The following is a 23,451-nucleotide window of genomic DNA, read 5'->3' as shown; positions in this document are numbered from 1 at the left end:
TCTTATTTCAAAAGTTTGTAATGAACTAAAAGAAATTAAAATAAAATAAAAAATGTAAAAATTGTGGACGATTGTCTAAGTTGAAAAGAACTTGGATGGAAGAGCAGGCAGAAAACAAGGTAGTCCGGTAAGCAAATCATGTTACCAGGGCATCACGAACAGAGCAGTCATTAAAAAGAGAACCTAGAGGAGGGTGGAGCACAGCAGAACACAGAGCAATATACAAAAGAACAAAGCAGTCGAATAATGTAAATCTAGAAGAAGGAAGAATGGAGCAGAACACAAAGCAATACAATGTAAAACGGGGCATTCAAGGAGGAAGCGCAAAGGGGGTGTGTGGTTGCAGGAGGCTGGAAAGGGGGGCGCGCGAGGCACACACGGTAGGGAGTTGCAAGGGACCACGCAGGCAAGGTGGCGCCGCTGCGAGCAAACCGCACACACGCGCTGCAGAACGAGAAAATAACTTTTACAAATGCACAAATTACTGTGCCACGGAGCACCTGTCCTCACCCCAGCACCGGAGAAGTTGACGTTGGCGTTGCCTGATGATGTTGGGGATGGCCTGTGGGGACAGAGGTAGTAAACACATGTTGGTGCATGCTTACCTGCTGTCTGGGTAGCGGTTTGGGTCCTCCTGGTCCAAACAGGAATGGCCCTTCGCTTCGGACGCCCGGGCGAGAGACGCCCTTAATCTAAGAGCAGAAAGGAAGAGGTAGGCATAAGAAGGTGGGTGGTGCTTAGGCCAGGTGACCTAGATCCACTTGCACCTGCTCCCCATCTGCAAAGGAAAAGAGGCTGGAGGGCTCCTTAAGTAGGGAAAAAGGGCGGCAACCAGGAAGGCGCCACATGGGCAGGCCTTAGGCCAGGTGACCTAGATCCACTTGCACCTGCTCCCATCTGCAAATGAAAAGAGGCTGAAAGGCTCCTTAAGTAAGGGAAAAAGAGTGGCAACCAGTAAGAGACCAAATGGGTGGGGCTTAGGCCAGGAGGGCTCCTTAAGTAGCAAAAAAGAGGAGCAACCAGGAAGGCACCAGGTGGGCGGGGCTTAGGCCAGTTGACCTAGATCCACTTGCATCTGCTCCACATCTGCCAGATGCGGACGATCAACACAGTGGTCATGCACTACCTGAACAAACCATGTCGTGGAGGTTCCTTGCTTCTGTGCAGAGAAGCAATGTAACACTGGGTCTGGGCTCTGGAGAACAGCGCGTCTCTGACGGCAGCCATCTGTCTGGAAAAGAGAATGTCACAGCTGATGCCTTGAGCAGACAGACTTTGGCCTCCCATGAATGGGAGCGCTTTTGGGAAGTTCTACATAAGATCATCTCCTTTTGCGGAACTCCTCAAATTAAACTCTTTGCTTCCAATGTGTATAGGAAGTGCAAGTTGTTCTGCTCCATGAAATGTCCTAGTTTGTGAGCTCTGGGAGACATGCTGACGGCCGAGTGGACATTTGTCCTCCTTTATGCGTTCCCATCGATCCCGGGCCAATCCTCTAGTTCGAACGAGATTGCCTCTGTTCGGAACCACATTGATCCTGAATGCTTCAGACTGGGCCCGGAGAACGTGGTATCCAGAATTGCTGTACATGTCCACCTGCCCTCCTTGGTGTCTTCCAATGAGTCTATTTGTTCTACCCGTTGGAGGGATGAGTGCTCCATTGATGCTTGGCTACTGAGAGGCTGAGATACACGGTGTGGGACTTGTCAGTTGACATCCATGATCTCCTTTCATCTCGGAGACCTGCCAAAATGTCTATTTCAATGGATCGCCTTTCTCCCGCAGATTCCTCATCAGTTAGATATCCATTCCATCCTCGGCTGCTTTGAAAACCTTTCGACAGGGGGTGTAGTGCACCTCGACTCAGCCATCGATCTGTCTTGCCTCGATGCCTCAGTCAAAAGTTCTGCACGTGACATCATTCGTTGTACATATACTGCGTCACTACGCCCTTGTACCTCAGTTCTTTGTTTCTGTGCGCTTAACACTTTGTTCGAGGAAAAACTGCTAATACTTAGCGTTTACATTAGATGATTTTGATGTATTTTTTCACCGCGAGTTTGAGTTATGTCTCCACCCGAGTTATTCAGGTTCAAGCACTGCAGGTACTGCAGCTACAAAATGTCCGTAACAGACCTGCACGACATCTGTGTGTGGTACCTCAGTGCCGGTCACGACACCAAGGGCTGTGGTTAGTGCAGAAAAATGAACCCTAAATCCTTCCGGGAACAGGCATAGAAACTCATGGTGGGCCTACCTTCCTCAAAATCTCTGGTACGGTTAACCGTTCGTCATAGGCTGAGATGGAGGGGTTAACTCCCAAGAAGGAGGAAAGAGACAGAAAAAAGACCAAGAAGAGGTCTCATTCCCATAGTCAGTCCTATTCCTCTTCCTCCCATAAGAAAAGGTGACGCCATTGACACCGACATTGGTCCGATTCTTTGGACGACCCCGGTAAGTCATTGGGGCCGACATCCAGGACTGAGTGGGAGGCTTTCAAGGAACCGATGTTGGCTTTGTTCCAGAAGGCTGCTGCTGTCACAGGTGAGCCCTCGATGCAGGAGGGCCCCAGTGGTGCCCGATAGCCCCAGCCCCATAGTGACCACCATTTCGACGACATCATCATCGACGGAGCTTCAGGCTCGGCGCCGAACGAGTTTGGGCCGCCTTCGGTGCTGACCCTCATCAGTTCACCTCCCGTGCCGATATTACCCAATGTGCCTCCGGCACCGAAGCATCTTTCGGCACCGATTGCAAAACCATTGACATTGATGTAAGGACAGTTTTTCGGCTCTGTGGACGATAATTTTGTGCTCCTGATGATGATGATGATGATGATGATGATAATGATCAAAGTGGTTTTGACCCTGCCTATTCAGGTGCTGGAGGCTCGGTTTCTTTTGGCAACTAGCTGGTTGTGGTTGGCCTGGCAAAGGGCCTTCATGATGCCAGTGGGCTGGAAACGCCCCCGGAGGTGGAAACGCAGCAGGCTCATCCTTACAGACATGCTAACGCCAAACATCAGACTTTAGTGGGATGGGAGGTAAATGCCCTGAGATGGAGTGATCCAGCCAAGGCTTTGACAGGCTATGACCGTACTGATATCTTAAATGAAGGGCCTTCTACGGAAAGGGCTGTGCCCTTCAATGCAGCTATCGCTGGCCGCATTGCCACCTCGTGGCAAGTGCCTTGCCCCACGCCCCAGTGAACTCATTACTATAAAGTACAGTCCACGGAGGGGAGACCCTCCATATCTCTCCATCCACCCAACCCCTGAGGGGTTAGTGGTACAGGCGACCACAGTTTCTATCAGACTGTCCACGTCAATTCTCCCGATCGATCGGGATGGGAAGAAAGTAGATGCTTTGTCCAAAATAATCTTCTCATCAGGCAGCATGGCCCTAAAGGCGGTCAACACCTCACATGGGCTTACCAAGTACTCATTTAGTCTGTGGGTGGGTATTGGTGAGGATGCCCAATATATCCCCGAAAGGGAGATGCGTGAGGGCTTTCAAAGGCTGGTAGATGACTACAAAGAGGTGGCACAATAGTCATTGCAGAAGGGCTTGGATGCCGCAGACTGCATCAGCAGATCCTTAGGGTTAGCCACAGTGTTAAGGAGGCAGGCTTTACCTGCACACAGGGGTTCTCGCCAAACGTTCAGAACAAACTGCTAGACAACGCATTTCACGGCGAGAATCTCTTTGGCCCCAAGGCGGACAACTCTTTGGAAAGAGTCCAAGCTAGCTGCAGTCGCTGGGCCCAGCTGCCCAAAATTCGGTCAAGTCTGCCTTTTAGATTAGCCTCAAAAGGTAGAGGCATACTGACGCTATGTCCCTTTTGGCAGGAAGGCTCAGTTCTCGCAACCTAGGCAGGGGCAGAGGCATTTGTCGCGCTCTGGAGGGAGCAGAGGTGCCTCGAGGCCAGCAGACGGTGGCAGCAGGGGCGGCTCTGCCCCAGAAGCCGCTTTGATTTCTCCCTGACGATTCCCCGGTTGGAGGGCGGATAAGCAAGCACTGGACTCAATGGCGGTAGATTACCTCCAACGCCTGGGCTCTTCAGCTCGTTCAGTGGGGTTACCGTCTGCCTTTCTTAAAAAGACCACCGGACAGTTCACCACCACCCCCTCTTCAACTGGAACAGGAGCTCCAGGAAGAACTGCAAGCCCAGATTTTTAAGGGTGCTGTGGAAGGGGTACTTCCTCGGGCTGGTTTTCCTGCTATTTCCTGGTACCCAAGAAAGAGAGAGCACTCTGTCTCATCTTGGACATCAGGGCCTTGAACAAGTTCCTGAGTAAAGACAAGTTCAAGATGGTGACATTGAGAGAAATTCTCCACGCTCTCAGCTTTCAAGACTGGCTGCTGTCCATAGATCTCCAGGCTGCATATTTCCATGTGCCGATCCACTAGAAGCACAGGACATTCCTGAGATTCCTCAAAGGGGACAAGCACTACTTGTCCAAGGTGCTCCCTATTTGGCTGACCCCCGCCCTAAGGGTCTTCACTAAGCTCATGGCGGTACTCGCGGCATACCTCATGAGATCCGGCGTCTATGTATTCCCATATCTGGACGACTGGTTGATCCGAGGTAAGTTGACAGCAAGTTTTGTCCCCCAACACGAGGTCACCTGCTCGCTAGTCCACAGGCTGGGATTCTCCCTCAACTTGCAGAAGTCACGCACACCACCAATAAAAAAGGCTCCAGTTCATCAGAACATTTCTGGACACTCAGGTAGGAAAGGCCTTTGCTCTTGAGGTGAGACTTGCCAATGTCCAACAGATGATCCAGCTCTTTCCGAACCAAGCCACTTTGCAGGCGGTTTACTTCCTCCGTCACTTGGGTCTCATGGCCTCCTGCATTTCTCTAGTGCCAGAGGCCAGGCTGTGGATGTGTTCTCTGCAATGGCGCCTGCGGGGTCAGTGGTCCCAGTACTTCAGCAATTTAAGAGATGTTCTCACAGTGTTCAGGTCGGTGCCCAACAATCTTTCTTGGTGGGGCAGGAGTGAAAACTTGTTGGCGAGGGAACCTTTCTGGCCTCCGTGGCCCCAGGGTGGTCACGGATGTGTCCTTGAAAGGTTGGGGCGCTCACTGGGAGGATTTGCATTTGAGAGGCCTTTATTCAGTGATGGAAGCCTGGTGGCACATCAACAGGCTGAAGCTGCGAGCCATCAAGTCGGCCCTGAAAGGAGTTTGCGCCCTCTCCTAAAAGGAAGCATGTCCTGAATACGACGGACAATACAGTGGCCATGCACTACCCGCAGCTGTGGTTCTGGCTTTTGGAGCATCAGATCTCTGTCTCACCAGAACATCTAGCAGGGATGGAGAACGGTTTGGCGGATGCTCTGAGCTGACAAAGCACAGTCTCACACGAGTGGGTAGTGTGGGAGGAAGTCCTAGAGTCGGTCTTCTCTCTCTGTGATAACCCCAGCAGTGGATCTGTTGGCAATGCAGTCCAACAGGAAGCGCAGACAGGTTTGCTCGAGGGGGATGTGTTTCTCGTGGAGTGGACTTTCGCTCTCCACTACGCATTCCCTCTGATTGCCGCTATCCCATGGGTTCTCAGGAGATTGAGAAGGTTCCGAGCAACCCGGATTGGGGGAGGACGACAATGGTACTCTGAGCTGCTGCCCACCTCTCTGGTTGCCTTGTTGGCCGGATCTCCTGTCCGAGTCGCAAGGTCTGGTGCTCCACCTGCAGTCCCTAAACCTACATGTGTGGCTGTTGAGTTGGTTAGGTATGATGACTGGGACCTCTTGGAAGAGATTCTTGAGGTGCTACTGGCTGCACATAGACTATCAACAAGATCGCTGTATGCGTGCAGGTGAGGAAGATTTGAGGCGTGCTGCATGGAACGCGACATTGACCCTAGCTCTTGCCCTACCACTTCAGTGATGGAGTTCCTTCTGTCACTGTCCTCTTTAGTCCACCACAGTCAAAGGATACTTGGCGGCTTTGTCTGTTTTCAAAAGGTCTCCGGAACAAGGGTCTTTCTTTACGATCCCGGTGAGGGAGCCAATTCCCGAAGGGCCTTCTGACTGAATACGTTTCCACCTGTACCCTTTGTTCCAGACTTGGGCCTTAATTTGGTTCTCGCCTTCCTTATGGCGGCTCCTTGTGCATTGCGTTTGCTCACCTTGAAGACCGCGTTCTTAATGGCCATCACATTGGCCGGGCGGGTCATCGAGCTACAGGCCTTATCCTGCAAGCCGCCTTTTCTTTGGTTCTTCCAGTAGAATGTTTCCCTGAAATTGCAACCCAGGTTTCTACCCAAGATGGTATCAGAATTTCACCTGTCCCAGGCCTTTGACCTTCCTGTCTTTTACCCACCACCTCACTCCTCCAGGAGGAGCAGCTGTTTCACAGGCGCAGTTTTTACATTTCCAGAATAGCATAGCTCAGGAAGGTGGTTCAGTTGTTTGTGGCCTTGTGTTTAAGAAAGATTTGGCTGTTTCTACGTAGACCATCTTGCAGTGGATCACGCTCTGCCTTTCTGAACGCTACCACAATGTGGGGATAGAACTACCTTTGTGCATAAGAGCCCACTCCACTGGAGGGGTGGTAGCCTCAACGGCCCTGCAGAAAGGAGTACTGGTGAGGGACATCTGCCAGGCGGCAATCTGTTCCTCGCTGCAAACTTTTACTAAACACTACAGCCTGGATGTGGCCTGTGGGGCTGACGCTCGATTCCGGTGAGCTGTCTCGCAAAATGTGCTCCTGTAAGGGACTTTCATCTTGCCTCTTTCACGAGTACTGCTTGGGGAGTCTGAGGCATCTGCGTGAGAAAGACAATCCATTGAAGCAGAAGTGATGTACCGTAATGTTCTTTCTATGGATTATTGTCCTGCAGATTTCTCATCACCCTCCCATCCTTCCCCGCTATGAAAGTGTCATGATCAGTGGTTGTTTTTCTCTTGGGAGAAAGAGATGAGCTTTTGTTTCGAGGACTTCCATCCGCATCTTGCTGGGTTCTGCTTTTCCTCACCGGTCCCCCAATAAAAAAAAAAAACCTCTTATGTTTCTTCCATTTTCTTATACGTTATGGCTATTTTAGCCTGATCCTTAGTCTTCCTCTGCAGCGGCTGAGCTCGGGGCTGGAAGGAGGGGGCTGCAGGGGGGGGGGGGGTGAATAACTGAGGCACAGGGACATTGTGAACCAGTATATGTGCAACGACCGAGGTAAGATGGATCGACGGCCAAATCGAGGTGCACTACGCTCCCTATCGAAAAGTTATCAGAGCGGCTGACGCTGGAATGGATATCTATCTGCTGAGGAATCTGCGGTGGAAGAATCCATTCAAAGAACATTACGGTAAGAAATTTATCATTATGCCTGCAGATGGGGCATATCTTCGTCTTGGTGCTAGGAGAGGGATCTGGACTCTAACCTGTCTGTTACCACTGTTTTAAAAAGGTTTGCTGGCCTTGACCCAAGTAGTCCTGCAGAGTGGCACTGTAAAAGGAATACCTTGCCACTATTTTGGTTTTCAAGAAGTCCCCAGAACAGGGCTCATTCTTCACAATCTTCAGTCACGCAGTACTTGCATGGTTTGTGTAACCAGTTTCTTGCACACCAGTTTGTTGTTGCTTTGTGGCATTTAAATTTCGTTTTGACATTCCTTACGGGAGCTCCGTTTGAGTCCTTTTGTTCCTGTTCTATTAGATTGCTCACCCTAATGCGATTTTCCTGGTTCTCATCACTTCCGTGAGATGGGTGAGTGTGCTCCAGGAGTTAAACCGCCATATTTGGTTTTCTCCAAAGTGAAGGTGAATTTGAGTGTGAGACCGTCTTTTCCTCCAAACTTAGTTTCAGATTTTTCTCTCTCTCAAAATGCCATCTTCCTGTATTTTTTCCTCCATCTCATCCTTCTAAGGCAGAGGAACAATTCCATCGGCTGGACCCTGTGCGGGGCCTCAGCTACTACGTATCTCGGATGAGAGGGTCTTTGAAAGATGAACAGCCTTTGGTTGGTTACGCTGTTGATCGTTCTGGCAGGTCTGTGACCAAACAGATCCTGTCAAGATGGATCATTCTGAGCATCTTGAAATGCTTGGATCTGGCTGGGAATGATGTGCCTGAGGCTTTGCGAAACCAATCTACCAGAGTAGTGGCTGCCACATTTACCCTGCAGAAGGGAGTTCCTGTCCTAGACATCTGCCAGGCGACAAAGTGGGTGTCTATGCACACATTTGGTAATCGTTAAGGCTTGAATTCCCTTTCAGCTCAGGATGCCTGTTTTGGTAGGGCGGTACTCCGGAGTATTCTGTTCTAAGTGGTGTCCTTGCTCTCCTCCCTCCTGCAGATTTTCATACTGCTTTGGGAGTCTATAATAGATGAGGAATCCGTGGGAGGAAGGAATCCATTAGAGGAATGAATTACTTGCCTCTTGGTAATGTTCTTTCTGATGGATGTTCGTACCACGGATTCCTCACCACCCCTCCCTACTTACCCCTATTGGCGAATAGCTAGTACACCAATGGTTCCATTGTCTTTCAGCATCAGAGTGCTAGGGAAAAGGGGTGGGACTGAGGTTACAAGGTTCAGCACCTCAGTGTATACTAGCCCCAATGTCATTTCAAGGGTGTTGAGGCATCAGATGGAGCAGACGGGTAGCTGCTCCCTACTGGCAGCTAAGTTTCCGAGCAACAGCTGCACTGTGGATAGGCTATCAGAGATAAGGAATCTGTGTGTAGAACATCCATCAGAAAGAACATTACCGAGAGGCAAGTAATTTGTTCTTTACAGGAACACGGTAGCAGTGTATGGTCCAACCATCAGGTGCCCATCGGCATGTAAATGAGGTGTTGCTGATTTCTGGAGCATGCATGATGAGTACAGATCAGAAACATTAAAACACAGGTAAAGGTCCAAAGAAAACCAGACACTGGGTAACTAGTCGGGAACTATGTAGCAGAAGCATTGGGATTTTTTTCCAGGGGCCCATTTACAATATTAAGTATTTTTAGTAAACCTTCCTTTGTCCTGTGCAGGATTTAGAGAAAAATCATATAATCTACCTTTACAAAGCCAGGTCTGCAGGCATTGCCGATGCTAATTTATGTAGTTGGATTGTTGGCTTTAGTATGATATCATAAACCTGCTGCACTCATCCTGAATTGGAAATATTAGAATAAGTAAGGAGCTCATGCATTTGTTCATGTGCTAAAATCAACTGTTGACATACGTCTGACCTTTTAGTATCCGCTAATGTAGTGGCCATGTGCTAACTTTGAGGATTCCACAGCTACTACTATCCGATTTTGAGCTTGAACACTTTCCTCCAGATCTGGATTTCACTACATTGCTATCCCCAATTATATGCTATTGATCACGGCCAGGCAGTGAAAGAGCTCAGGAATAGGGACACATTCAGAGACCACACACAGCCGTATACAAAAGGTTCAAATATGAGTGTCCCCGAAAAACCTGTGGTAAGCTTACACTAGTGGTTTTTAATGTAGGTGGTAGGAACACTCTCGATTGTAAAGAAATCCTTGTGCAGGTGTCATTGACCTGCGTTTGTCATGTCGAGCAACAGTATGGTCTTCCAAGGTAGGGCAATGTTTGAGAAGTGCCCCTCCTGAAGTACAAAGGATTATGGCAAACCTCTGTTAAAATAGCCCAAAAAGAATCCGGAGTGGGTCCTTAAGCAGCGGCCCTTCAATTAGGGTCATAGCTGGGCTTCTTCATGGAACAAATGTGGTAGGTTAACAGATGTTTGTTAGCATTTACTACACCAAATTAGCTCTACCACACCCTTTATCAGAGATAGGGCGGAACCCCAACAGGGACTCGAACCCTCATGTGTGTTTATGGCTGAATTTTAGAAGAGGCTCTTCTAGTAGAATCAGGGAAACGGCAGCGATGTCACAGGTAGAATCATGGCTGGGACCTTGGAGATGACTAGACCTTAGCTGGTAACTTGCTGATAGGATTGTAGCAGAGCAGCCACTAGTGTTCCTCAGATAGGCCCATTGTCCTAACAGTCTCTTTGTTCTTTTTTCAGGCAGAATTTGATGCCATGCTGGTGGAGTATGCGGGTGAAGGCATCCCCCTGGTCGCGGCTGCAGTGGGTGGTGATGCCTTTGCTCCTTTCTTTGCAGGATTCCTTCCTCTGCTTATCGGAAAGACGGTAAGTAAAGTCTTGTAAAACAGAAGTGCCCATGTCAATGCTTTCTCTTATTCATCCATCCTCCCTGACAAACCTCTTGCTTTGGATACCCACTTTTCTTAGTCAGAAATGCATTAATTGCATTCAATTTGCACCATCCTTGGCTCCACTACGGAATGCAATGGCAAACACACAGTGTCAACCTATGGTGTCCCAGCAAATCGATATGGGCAGAGTTGCGGGGCAGCCACTGGAGGGAAATCCTCCAGCGTTGGACCTTTCAAAAGTTTGTTTGAGCATTCCCCACTGACTCCTTGATGCATAAAAATGCATAGCAGTTACAAGCACACTTTACTGCTTAGCTCATCGCCTGCACTTGGTTTTTTCTCACTACATTCAATAATTGGACGAGCCAGAGCTTCCTAACTAGAGGCTTTTTTCTGATTATTTTACTGCTTGTTGTGGGAGAACCCCGTAAAGCTCAGCTCAAGTTATTTCTATGTTAGACAGATTTCTGGGGGATCATTACTTTGATATACTACTTGTTTGACACGTTCAGAATTGGCTATGACATTTGTTCTTGGTTTCTTCTGTGGAAACTAGCTTTTTCCATGTCGATCACCATGCTTTCATGCTCATCCGTGGAATGGACCACTAAAAGCATCTAGTATGAGCATGGAAATTTTATGAGCATGGAAACCGCTCATACCATGTTGTTAACTTAATGCAATTTAATGACATGGGGCCTCATTACGACCCAGGCGGTAAGTTACCGCCTGGGCCGTGATTTTACCACCATGGCGTAAACTTGGCGGACTTACCGCCCCATTCCGAGTTTGGCGGGGCGGTAAGTCCCCAATCCCCATTTACCCTTCCCCATTCCCATTTTTGCCCCAATAGGCATAATGGGAGTGGGGAAGGCGTTAATTACGCCACCGTAAATTACGGTGGCGTAATTAACTCGATGGTCCCTTAGCGCCATGGCTAAAAGCAGGTGTTAAATCCGCCATGGCGCTAAGGGACCTCGTACTCGGGCGGTAAGGGTCGGCGCTGTTTACGGCGCTGTAAACCCCTTACCGCCTGAGTTGTAATGAGGCCCATGGTCATCATCATGAAGAATGTTCTACAGAAATGGATGTTGCAGTTTCCCTTTGCCTGCTCTAGTATTCCCTTAGAACATTTGCTGACCTTTTGGTGTCTGGACATATTTTGGTGACCGGGAGACTTTCAAAAGTCCCCTGAAAGCTGCAACTCCCTTTTAATTGTATGCGACAGGGTAATGAGTTTGACCCTGTCGTGGCATGCTAAGAACCCGAGAAGGGGTATGGGGAAACTGAGGGTGTACCCTTGTCCCCGGCTCCCTGGTCTGCATGGAACCATGCATGTGTATTGATACCTCTTTCCTGGACCTGATGCCTATCACCCTCTGTCCTGATATGATATGGCATTCATAACACTTCTATACACATGTGTTTGAAAGCACGACAAGTGAAGGGAGGGGAAACAGAGGGAGGACAATGGACAAAGATCTTACTAGCCCTTGTGACATTGAGATTGCGCAAGTGCAGGGGAGACGGGAGGGGAATAGTGTCAGGGGAAAGGGAGGATGGGCGAGTGCTGTACAAGGGATCAAAATAAGTAGTGCAGCCAACAGGTGGCAAGTGCGAAGGTTAAAATGCAGGCAGCACATGTCAAATAAGTGCAGTTAAGCAGACTGTAGGGCTACAGTTACAGACCCAAGTGCAGGGGTTGCCAGGTGGCAGTGCGGGTGTGCAACAGGTCAGGCAGGGACCTGGGCCTGAATTCAGAGGGTAGCCAGGTGACCAGTGCAATATCAGACAGGCGATCAGCAGGGGAGAAGAGGAGAGAAGGCAGAAGCAAACTGGAAGGTTTTGAGGTGCTTTCGGAACCGGAGATGGTTCTGCTCAAGTTTCAGAGAGGTAGGGAGACTGTTCCAATGGGAGATGCCAGCCAACGAAAGAGATCTATCGCCAACTTGTTGCTTGGAGAAGCGACTGACCCTCAAGGAGTTGGAGGTGGAGGAGCGAAGAGCTCGAGTAAGAAGATATTTCCGAAGAGATAGTTGGAGGCCTTGTGGACAATCCAGAGGGTCTTTAACTTGATCCTTGCAGCCTCTGGGAGCCAATGGTGAGATTTCAGGCCCAGAGAGATATGATCCCTGGGCTTGAGGCCAAGGACAAGTCTCAGAGTCCTGTTCTGGATGAGATTCAGACAGCGGAGAGTAGAACTAGGCAGATTGAAAAAGAGGCTGTTGCAGTTGTCCAGTCTAGAGAGAAGCAGAGCTCTGGAGACAGTGAGCTTCTGAGGGAAGGTGAGGAAAGTAAGAATTCTTCTAAGGAGGTGCAGTTGGTAGTTTGACTTCTTAGAGATGTCAAAGATGTGAGAAGAGAAGGCGAGTGTGGAGTCGAAGATGACCCCGAGGTTCTTAGCCTCCCAGGTGGGAGCAGGAAGAGGGCCAAGGCGAAGGCCGGCCAGAGAGTGACAGGAAAGGAAGGTGCAGGTTTGCAGATAAGGTGGATCTCCGTCTTACTGGCATTAAGGCAGATATGATTGGCGGCACACCACTCCTGGATTGCAGACAGACAATCTGAGATGAGAGATAGAGATGAGGCGGCAGAGGGGAGCCTGAAAACGAGCTGAATGGCATCTGCATAGCACTGAAACTTGGAGCACAGAGCAGCAATGCGGTGGGCGAGAGGTGTCAAGTATTGGTGGAACAGCCAGGGAGAGAGGTTAGACCCCTGGGGAACACCACAGTTACATAGTGAGATGGAGGAAAGGAAGGACCCAAGTTGGACCTGGGAGGGTCGGTCCAAGAGGAAAGCGGTCAGCCAGGCCAGGACCTGATCAGTGATGCCCAGGTTATCACGGAGCCGGTTGAGCAGGATGAAATGGTTGACCGTGTCAAAAGCAGAAGAGAGATAGAGTACGATGAGGACAGAGGGGTGATTAGCATCAAGGTTAGAGAGCAGGTCTTCACAGATGTTCAGGAGAGACGTTTCTGTGCTTCTGGCTGATCTGAAGCAGGACTGATGCTCATGAAGACAACCAACATATTTAGTGTAAAGATTAAGCTGGGAGATGGCCAGCTTTTCCAAAGGTTTGCCTAGGAAAGGAGTGATGAGATCGGGCAATAATTAGCCAGATAGGAGGGCTCGGCTGAGGGTTTTTTGAGAACAGGGTGCACAAGAGTGCTTCAGGGGGAAGGGAAGGTACCAGTGGCGAAAGAGTGATTGCAGAAGTCGGCCAAGGCTGGAGCGAGGGTGTCAGTGTGGTCCTTGATGGTTTTGGAAGAACAGGGAAGAACCTGTTGTGACGAGACTTTCATAGATCAGACTTGTCTAGAAACCTCGTCCAGGGTGAACAGAGGAAAGGCAGAGAAGGGAGGAGGAGATGTGGCCACAGGTAGAGGAGAGAGTAGAAGGAGAGGACGGACAGGAAGTCCTGGCCAGGTCTCTTTCTCTTCTCTTTTAGGTGGTCCCTAAGTGACTTCAATTACCAGTGTATACTGGAGTCCTCAGACGCCTGCGATGGATAATGGTTCCCGGGAAGTATCACTATACAGAAAACTGGAAGTACTACAATACACCTGGGCCTAACGGACAGCACCTCGTCTGGAATGGACTAGTTACCAAATGCAAATTAGATAGGATTCTGTATTCTGAAACCAAATGGAATACTTAACACCCACTACAGGCTGTCCAGGCATGCTACATGCAAGCTGAGGAGCAGTGTCGTGGAGTTAGAACCAGCAGAGAGCAACACAGCCCTACTGGAGACCAGAGAACCCTCCCCAAAATTAACTCACTTGATTGTGGAGATAGTTAGAGAGCAAACAACCACTGTGACAACGGGGTTGGGTGAAGAGAATTCAGTAAAAAAGAAATGCTCCACACTTCAAAAAATGGCGCCACAAACAATATCGAGGCAAAAGAAAGTATAAGAATATTTATTGCGTTGCCCTCTGTGATAAGACGTGTTTTGACACACAAGTGTCTTTCTCAAATCAGGGCTAGAATTGACTAATACAACAGAACAAAGATAGTTGATCAAAAAGTATTGCATCATACCACAAAAAATATATATAGCCAGGAGTTATGTATATATGTCAACAACATACAATTAGTGGTTCATCACAATTTCAATTGCAAGACACAGATCAACAAGGAGGAGTGTAGGGGGAGGAGATTTGAGGTAATGGATAATAAAAAATAAAAAATATAAGAAAATGCAAAGAAGGGGGGAAAATAAATCAAGACCAAAAAATCTGGTTAGTGCCAATATATAGTGTTATCATGTTAATTCCATAGATACATGGAGTTGGGAATCCCAATTCCTTACCTATCCTCCATATCAAAGTTCATTCACTTCAAGATTGGTGCATGAAAGAAATCACGGGTTCAATCCCCCTGTAAGAAGTCAGGTTTGAGGTCAGCAGTTGTTGGTGAAGGGCAAACTGTTTAGGCTATCATAGTAACTGAACAAGATACTTGATTTAAAGTCGTTTCTCGGTGATGGTTATGATCAAATACATGGTTGCATAAGTAAGGTTGAAAAACGGGGGGGGGGGGGAGAATATAAAGATTTGTAACGTCAAATAGTTGGTCCAAACAATATTAATGCCAAATAAACTCTGGTGCATAAACCCAGATTCAGCATTTGTCATGCTGCCAAATACTTCCAAAATTGGGTAAGCATGCTATTAGTGTAAGCGTGACTAAGCATTCTGTACGCTGGGTTACCAAGGAGCCGCACAGCGAACGCGTGTCTCGCCGCCACGGTGCTCAGAGGCACCGCGAAAGCGGGCACATCGTTCCGACACGGGTTAGCCCCCTCGGGGCACCCCCTTCTTATAAGTGCTAATGAAAAAAGGAGACATGTATTAAGTCCGCCGCTAAGCGGCACATCAGGATATGTGGATGCCTCACCTTCGTTAAGTTGTCAAATATCCTGCCGTCCGAAGCCGTATAGGCAGCCCTACAGAATGTTTGTAGAGGTTGCCGTGACAACCGGCAGTCCTTCCTCGATTGCAGTCCTATTTTCCTAAACTATTCTAGGTAGAAAATGGGCGCCATCTTTAAGATGGGTCCGTTGCACTGAAAAATGCTTGAGTGCAGTTCCTTTTCCCTTCTCATCCGTACAACTGTGGATTGTTTGGGGGCAAGTTAAGTAAATATAACTGCATAGTTAATGTTGGAGCCTAAAACAGCAAACCTAAAAGACAGATTTGGCGTAATATTAAAGATTCTTAGTAGGTATTCCCCTATATCTGTCGTCATATACTTATCATACTGATGGCAAATTAAATGCTTAAAGGTCACCATGCTAAAGCCATGGTATGTATGATTAAAGAGTGTTGGTCAATATAAATCTCAAATTGGGTGCACAAGTTAACAGATCACCAGAATATATAGCGCGTGGGGATGAAAAGTCCTTGTGTGTAAACGTCAGTATGTTAGAACATTACTCAAATTCCAAAAATCTGCTTCAATTTAGCATCCATCTTATCACATGACATAATGAGTAAATGGTTTAAGACAGTGAACACATAATCAATTGAGAAAATATATAACTGTACATCATAGTCTAGAGAAAGTGGTTCATCTCATGTTCTTGATTCAATCCAAATTCCGTAGCTCTAAATCGGCAAATAAGGCGGGCTTCTAGTTGCCGAAGGAGGACTTCTTTATTTCCTCCTCTTTCGCCCAAACGGGCCTGTTTAAGGCCAATGAATCTCAGATGAGTTTTATCTTCCATTTGGTGTTCTTTATGCCAATGTTGGGCCAGCGGTACAGTTGTGGCCACTTTGTCCATTCCATGTAAATGTTCTCTAATTCTGAATCTCAATTCACGGATAGTACTTCCTATATATATCCGTTTGCAGATACATATGATAACATATACAATGTATTTATTTCGCCAGTTGATAATGTCTGTAATTGAAGTGGTTGTACCTCTCACATCTGTAAAGGTGTTCGTGTCAGGATGTGCGTATTTGCACATGCTGCAGCACCCACATTTCTTGAATCCATTAGATGCACCGGATAACCAGTGTATTGGTCAGCTTCATTACAACCTTTTCATCTAATAATTTTGAAATAAGAAAAATACTGAAGAGGAACTGGCATTTACTTAAATTGGATGAACACCTTACCGATTTTATAGATGAGGAACCCAAACTAATATTCAAAAAAACTAAAACTTTGAAATCAAGCTTAAGTCCATCTTTACTCCCACAAGCGCCTATGCCGCGACCAATACACTGGTTATCCGGTGCATCTAATGGATTCAAGAAATGTGGGTGCTGCAGCATGTGCAAATATGCGCATCCTGACACGAGCACCTTTACAGATGTGAGAGGTACAACCACTTCAATTACAGACATTATCAACTGTCGAAATAAATACATTGTATATGTTACCATATGTATCTGCAAACGGATATATATAGGAAGTACTATCCGTGAATTGAGATTCAGAATTAGAGAACATTTACAGGGAATGGACAAAGTGGCCACAACTGTACCGCTGGCCCAACATTGGCATAAAGAACACCAAATGGAAGATAAAACTCATCTGAGATTCATTGGCCTTAAACAGGCCCGTTTGGGCGAAAGAGGAGGAAATAAAGAAGTCCTCCTTCGGCAACTAGAAGCCCGCCTTATTTGCCGATTTAGAGCTACGGAATTTGGATTGAATCAAGAACATGAGATGAACCACTTTCTCTAGACTATGATGTACAAATGTTATATATTTTCTCAATTGATTATGTGTTCACTGTCTTAAACCATTTACTCATTATGTCATGTGATAAGATGGATGCTAAATTGAAGCAGATTTTTGGAATTTGAGTAATGTTCTAACATACTGACGTTTACACACGAGGACTTTTCATCCCCACGCGCTATGTGTTCTGGTGATCTGTTAACTTGTGCACCCAACTTGAGATTTATATTGACCAACACTCTTTAATCATACATACCATGGCTTTAGCATGGTGACCTTTAAGCATTTAATTTGCCATCAGTATGATAAGTATATGACGACAGATATAGGGGAATACCTACTAAGAATCTTTAATATTACGCCAAATCTGTCTTTTAGGTTTGCTGTTTTAGGCTCCAATATTAACTATGCAGTTATATTTACTTAACTTGCCCCCAAACAATCCACACTTGTACGGATCAGAAGGGAAAAGGAACTGCACTCAAGCATTTTTCAGTGCAACGGACCCATCTTAAAGATGGCGCCCGTTTTCTACCTAGAATAGTTTAGGAAAATAGGACTGCAATCGAGGACGGACTGCCGGTTGTCATGGCAACCTCTACAAACATTCTGTAGGGCTGCCTATACGGCTTCGGACGGCAGGATATTTGACAATTTAACGAAGGTGAGGCATCCACATATCCTGATGTGCCGCTTAGCGGCGGACTTAATACATGTCTCCTTTTTTCATTAGCACTTATAAGAAGGGGGTGTCTCGAGGGGGCTAACCCGTGTCGGAACGATGTGCCCGCTTTCGCGGTGCCTCTGAGCACCGTGGCAGCGAGACACGTGTTCGCTGTGCGGCTCCTTGGTAACCCAGCGTACAGAATGCTTAGTCACGCTTACACTAATAGCATGCTTACCCAATTTTGGAAGTATTTGGCAGCATGACAAATGCTGACTCTGGGTTTATGCACCAGAGTTTATTTGGCATTAATATTGTTTGGACCAACTATTTGACTTTACAAATCTTTATATTCTCTCCCCCCCGTTTTTCAACCTTACTTATGCAACCATGTATTTGATCATAACTATCCCTGAGAAACAACTTTAAATCAAGTATCTTGTTCAGTTATTAAGATAGCCTAAACAGTTTGCCCTTCACCAACAACTGCATGTATTTGATCATAACCATCACCGAGAAACGACTTTAAATCAAGTATCTTGTTCAGTTACTATGATAGCCTAAACAGTTTGCCCTTCACCAACAACTGCTGACCTCAAACCTGACTTCTTACAGGGGGATTGAACCCGTGATTTCTTTCATGCACCAATCTTGAAGTGAATGAACTTTGATATGGAGGATAGGTAAGGAATTGGGATTCCCAACTCCATGTATCTATGGAATTAACATGGTAACAATATTTCTGATGTTTGTTAATCTGCTTAGAATCACATGCTGTGCATAGGTCCGACATCCAGTGGTCACTGCGGAGTATTGCATTTTGTTTTTCGTAGTCGAAAAGGGGACGTCGACAAGGCGTGTCTGTAACACTATCCCTATAGTGACGTGCGTTGTACCCACAATCCCTCACGCGTTGAGGTCCCTCAGATTGTTTTTTTCCGCCCAGCTTATGGTCGCCTTACGCGGAGCTCCTAGAGAGACATTGCAAAACAATGACTACGGACCTCGGTCCTTAATATATACTTATTGTAAAGATCCCTCCCCTCGACGTTAGCTGTGAAGCTGTTTCTCTGCCGTGCAAGTTTTCGACGGAGAGGAAGAGACGGAGGAGATCCCTCGGCGCTGCCGAACACGTGGGCAGGCCTCGCCGGCCAACATACAGTAGGGAGAGTGGGGGTTCGAACTTTTATCTTCTCGTCGAGAATGTCTTTCTTTCTCCCCTATCTTTCCCTTGGGGTTGTTATCACCAGTTTTTATTGCCTCAGCTATGGAGAGGACACCTTTTAAGTTTTGCCCACGCTGTAGGGGCAAATACACTTGGAAGGACAAACACAAGCTCTGTAATCGTTGCTTGCCCCTCGATCATAAAGAAGACAGCTGCGCGGCCTGTAAGCTCTTGAAACCAAGAACACTTAAAGAACGGAAAGTTAAGAGGTGGGCGGACTACGCTATGTCGAAGTCAGTTTCCTCACCCGCTGCCGCTGTTACAGAAAGTGACGAGGAGGGTGATAACTCGACGTCCGTTACGGAAGTCATTAACCCCCAGAAGGAGCGCTCGCGCTCCTCGACGTCCGTCCCCGGCCCCGACGGGCTCGGCTCACGCCCTGCTTATGGGGATGAACACCCCGGCGACAAGGACGCACACAGACCCCATAGGCCTAAGCACACAACCCACGGCTCTTCTTCGTCGAGGACGAAGGATCCACCAGCGCCGAAGGGGACGCAGGGCACTCCGGCGTCGACCTCAGACCGCAAGGGTCTCAAGACCCACCCGCAAACGCAGCCGCGACCAGCGATTGGGCTTTCATCTAACACGGGCGCTACCTCAAAAACATCCGACGTAACGCTCCATAGAGCGGCCGTCGAAAAACAACGCGCAGCGCAGGCAACGCCGACTCCAGAACCCTCGACTGACGAACTCGTCGTCGAGAGTCTGGCGAGAATTGTTTCCGAGGATAAACGTAAGCGGACGACGAAACAGACGTCAAATACCGCACCCAAGGAAATAGAAACGCCGAAAAAGCACACGAGTAGCCAGGAACTGCCCCATTCATCTAAAGGCACTTCTGAACTACCGGAGGGCTTTTCTGAGGGCGACGGAAACCTTTCGTCGATGTTGTGGGAGCGTTCGAAGCGTTTTGAATGTGATAACACTGATTTCCCCCCTCTAGACTATTCAGGGGTTCCCCATGAGACCATGGAAAGACTCCATTCTTGTATGGAAAAGATGGAGAGGTTTTTGGGTAGCCAAAACCCACCCACACCCAAAAGACCAAGAGAATGGACCCAGGATGACCCTAGGGTCAAGATTCCTAGGCTGTTTCCCCCTTCTACAGATGCATATGACCTCACTGAAGAGGAGCAATACCTCCAGGAAGATGAGGAGTGTTTAGGTGGAGAGGAAGAACATGAGGAGGAGAGGTTTGAGGAAGACCCTTACACTAGCGCAGGAGCTTTTGAGGAAGATACAGCTACCTCACAGCCTTGCACTCCCCATCAGTGCAGCCTTGGCAATCCCCATCAGTGCACTCAGACCCTGATGTCTTTCACCCTTCTCCTCCCAAGGACTCACCTATTGGGAACACCTCCCCCATAGATGACCAGCCTTCACTTAATGCACTACTGCGCAAGGCAACAGCGCATTTTGAAATAGACACAGGGGAGACTCTTCCGGACATAGACTTTGTAGAAAAAGTTATTAAAGAAAAAGCCCCGGTCAGTCAGTCCATTCCGCTCCTGGCTTCTATAAAGAGAAGAATAACTCCTTCCCTTTCCAATCCGGCCTTAGTCAGAGGGGTCAACCCTCGGATAGAAAAGCTCTTCAGCCCTTCGTCTTCTGACCCTTTGTACATCAGGGGACATTCTATTCCGGACTCTCTGGTAGTTACTAACGCAAGAAAGAGAGCGGGGGTACCACTATCTACTAGTGAGGCACCACCTGACAAAGAGGGCAAGAAGCTCTATGCACTTGGGAAGAGAATCACGACCTCCGCCGCCTTCTCAACTAGGATTGCGAATAACAATTCCCTATTAGCTAGCTACGCAGATGCACAGTGGAGCAAGCTGCGCAGCGAAGCAGAGGACGCACCAGAACCCCTGCGTTCACGCCTGTTGGCTACTATATCAGAGGGAACTCTTGTAAACCAGGGCATCGTAAAGAACTCCTTGGATGCCGCAGAGACAGCTGGACGTTCCCTGGTTCAGGGAATACTTTTCAAACGCCATGTCTGGCTGCGCAATTCGGGATTTAAGCCAGAAACCCAGGCTTCCCTAATAAATAAGCCCATAGAGTAAACACATCTGTTTGGAAAAGCAGTTGATGAGGCCCTAGAACATGCGAAGAAGGAGTTTGATACCATCAAGACTCTTGACCAAATTTCTAGGCCACCTAACAGACGCAGCTATGGCAATAGACGCTCCTTTCGTGGCCAACGCCAGCAGCAAAGCCAACAACAATTTTACTCTGCTACCAACTGGCCCTCTAACCAAAGCACCCAGTTCAGTCAAAGAGGCCAACGTCGTGGCAAAGGAAGAGGGCGCGGCTCCAGTCCAAAAGGCCCCACGCCCAATACCAACAAATGACCCAAAGATTCCGGTCGGGGGCCGGCTAACATTGTTCCTTTCAGCATGGGAGGGAATAACGTCAGACCGCTGGGTATTATCCACCATAGCCCACGGATACTGCATCGAATTCAACGGTTCCCCAAAATACAGACCCCCACGGAACCGGCGCATGACACCGGAACACCTCACTATTCTTCTTCAAGAAGTAGAAGAGCTACTGAAAAAAGAAGCTATAGAGGCTGTCCCCCTATCGCAGGTAACAGAAGGTATTTATTCAGTGTACTTCCTTGTACCCAAAAAGGATTTAACCATGCGCCCTGTATTAGATCTGCGTCCAGCGAACAATTTTGTCAAACCCCAAAAGTTTCGTATGGTAACCTTGCAGGATGTAATCCCACTGTTATCACAGGGGGATTACATGACAACACTAAACATGAAAGATGCATACTTTCATATTTTAATGTTGCCAGCGCACAGAAAATACCTCAGGTTCAAGATAGAGAACAAACACTACCAGTTCAGAGTACTACCCTTCGGGATAGCATCTGCACCAAGGGTATTTACGAAAGTACTGGCAGTGGCAGCGGCCCACCTGCGCAGATTATCCATCCCGGTTTACCCGTACCTCGACGACTGGCTCATAACAGGGGATTCTTACGAAACATGCTTCTCCAATACCCAAAGGACCGTAGACCTTTTGTCCCAACTGGGCTTCTCCATCAATGAAAAGAAGTCCAGCTTAGACCCCAGCCAAATCAAACAATTCCTAGGGGCTCTAATTCGAACAAAGGACGGCCTCGTCTTCCCCTCCAACGAGAGGGTCCAAAACATGCTGTTTCAGATCCCCCATTATGTGGCAGGTCGAGAGGTTATGGTAAGCAAAGCAATGCGTTTGCTAGGGCTGATGGCGTCATGTATTTATTTGGTACCTCACGCGCGCCTGCGCATAAGCCCAATGCAAGAGTGGCTCTACAGCCAGTGGTGTCAGGCCAGCGGACAATGGGACGATCTAGTGGTGGTCTCGCAGGCCTTGGTTCTCTCGCTACGGTGGTGGACAAAGGAAAACCTGTTATTAGGGAAAATTTTTGCCACACCCGCAGTGGAAGCCACTCTAACCACAGACGCATCCCTTACAGGATGGGGGGCTCACCTATCCCATCAGACTGCTCACGGAGTGTGGACTCCGAGCTTAGCATCCAAACATATAAACCTACTGGAACTATTAGCAGTGTTCAAAGCACTGAAAGCCTTTCAGGAACACTTACAAGGAAAGACAGTGATGGTCCTCACAGACAGCACCACAGCCACGTACTATCTCAACAAGCAAGGGGGCACTCACTCTCCAGGACTGTCCAAGCTGTCCCAGAATATATGGAAGTGGGCTCTCAAACACAACATGTTCCTACTATCACAACATGTACCAGGGGAACTCAATCTGCTAGCAGACAAACTCAGCAGAGACTTCCCCCTACCCAAAGAGTACGAATGGCAATTGCAAGAAGACATAGTCTTAAACGTCTTCACGCAATGGGGTTTCCCGGAAATAGACCTGTTCGCAACCCTGGAGAACTCACAATGCCAAAGTTACCCCTCCAGGTACCCCCAGAACCAGTCCAAGGGGAACGGTCTGTTGATTCAATGGTCAGGGAAATTTGTTTACGCCTTCCCTCCGACTCCCCTCCTCAACAAGGTGGTGCACAAGATGCACCAAGAGCAGGTGACCATGATACTAGTGGCCCCAATGTGGGCCCGGCAGCCATGGTTCGCTCACTTGATGGAGATGTCCCTATCTCCCCCAATGAAACTTCCTTGCCCGTACAACATGCTGTCACAAGACAAGTGCAGGGCACTGCATCCATGCCCTCAGACCATGAACTTAGCAGCCTGGCTCCTGAGATCATAGAATTTGGACATTTACATCTCCCTCAGAGATGTATGGACATCCTCAGGGAAGCCAGAAAACCTAATACTCGCCACTGCTATTCTAGCAAGTGGAAAAGATTTGTCATCTGGTGTAGAAGTAAGAACATCAACCCGGTTGACTGCTCTGCCACTAACATTATTCTGTACTTGACCCATTTACTGGATTCAGGTCTAGTGTTTAATTCCATTAAAGTCCACCTAGCGGCACTTTCTGCATACACCACTTCCCAACTTAAAGTGTCGTGGTGGAAGATACCAGTTATAAAGGCCTTCATGGAAGGGGTAAAGAGAATACACCCCCCAATAGCTAGCCCAGCTCCCGGATGGGACTTAAACGTGGTACTTTCTAGACTCATGGGCACTCCTTTCGAACCCATGCACAAGGCAACTCTTAAATACCTCACTCTTAAGACTGCTTTCCTAATAGCTATCACCTCCATTAGGA

The 23,451-nt window shown here is 48.0% G+C and overlaps 1 protein-coding gene across 1 annotated transcript in view; it reads left to right on the top strand.

The window, feature by feature from the left end:
• IPO4 (importin 4) overlaps nucleotides 1-23,451 on the top strand; it is a 3,008,003-nt gene that overhangs the window by 2,618,768 nt on the left and 365,784 nt on the right. Inside the window, exon 25 of the mRNA XM_069633964.1 lies at nucleotides 10,005-10,130. Coding sequence (XP_069490065.1) covers nucleotides 10,005-10,130 — 126 coding nt within the window. The remainder of the gene's footprint in view (nucleotides 1-10,004; nucleotides 10,131-23,451) is intronic.

Source organism: Ambystoma mexicanum, chromosome 13, assembly GCF_040938575.1.
Source record: "Ambystoma mexicanum isolate Mex_15411 chromosome 13, UKY_AmexF1_1, whole genome shotgun sequence".
In the NCBI taxonomy this organism is placed as follows: domain Eukaryota; kingdom Metazoa; phylum Chordata; class Amphibia; order Caudata; family Ambystomatidae; genus Ambystoma; species Ambystoma mexicanum.
This window is presented reverse-complemented; position numbering and strand designations above follow the sequence as displayed.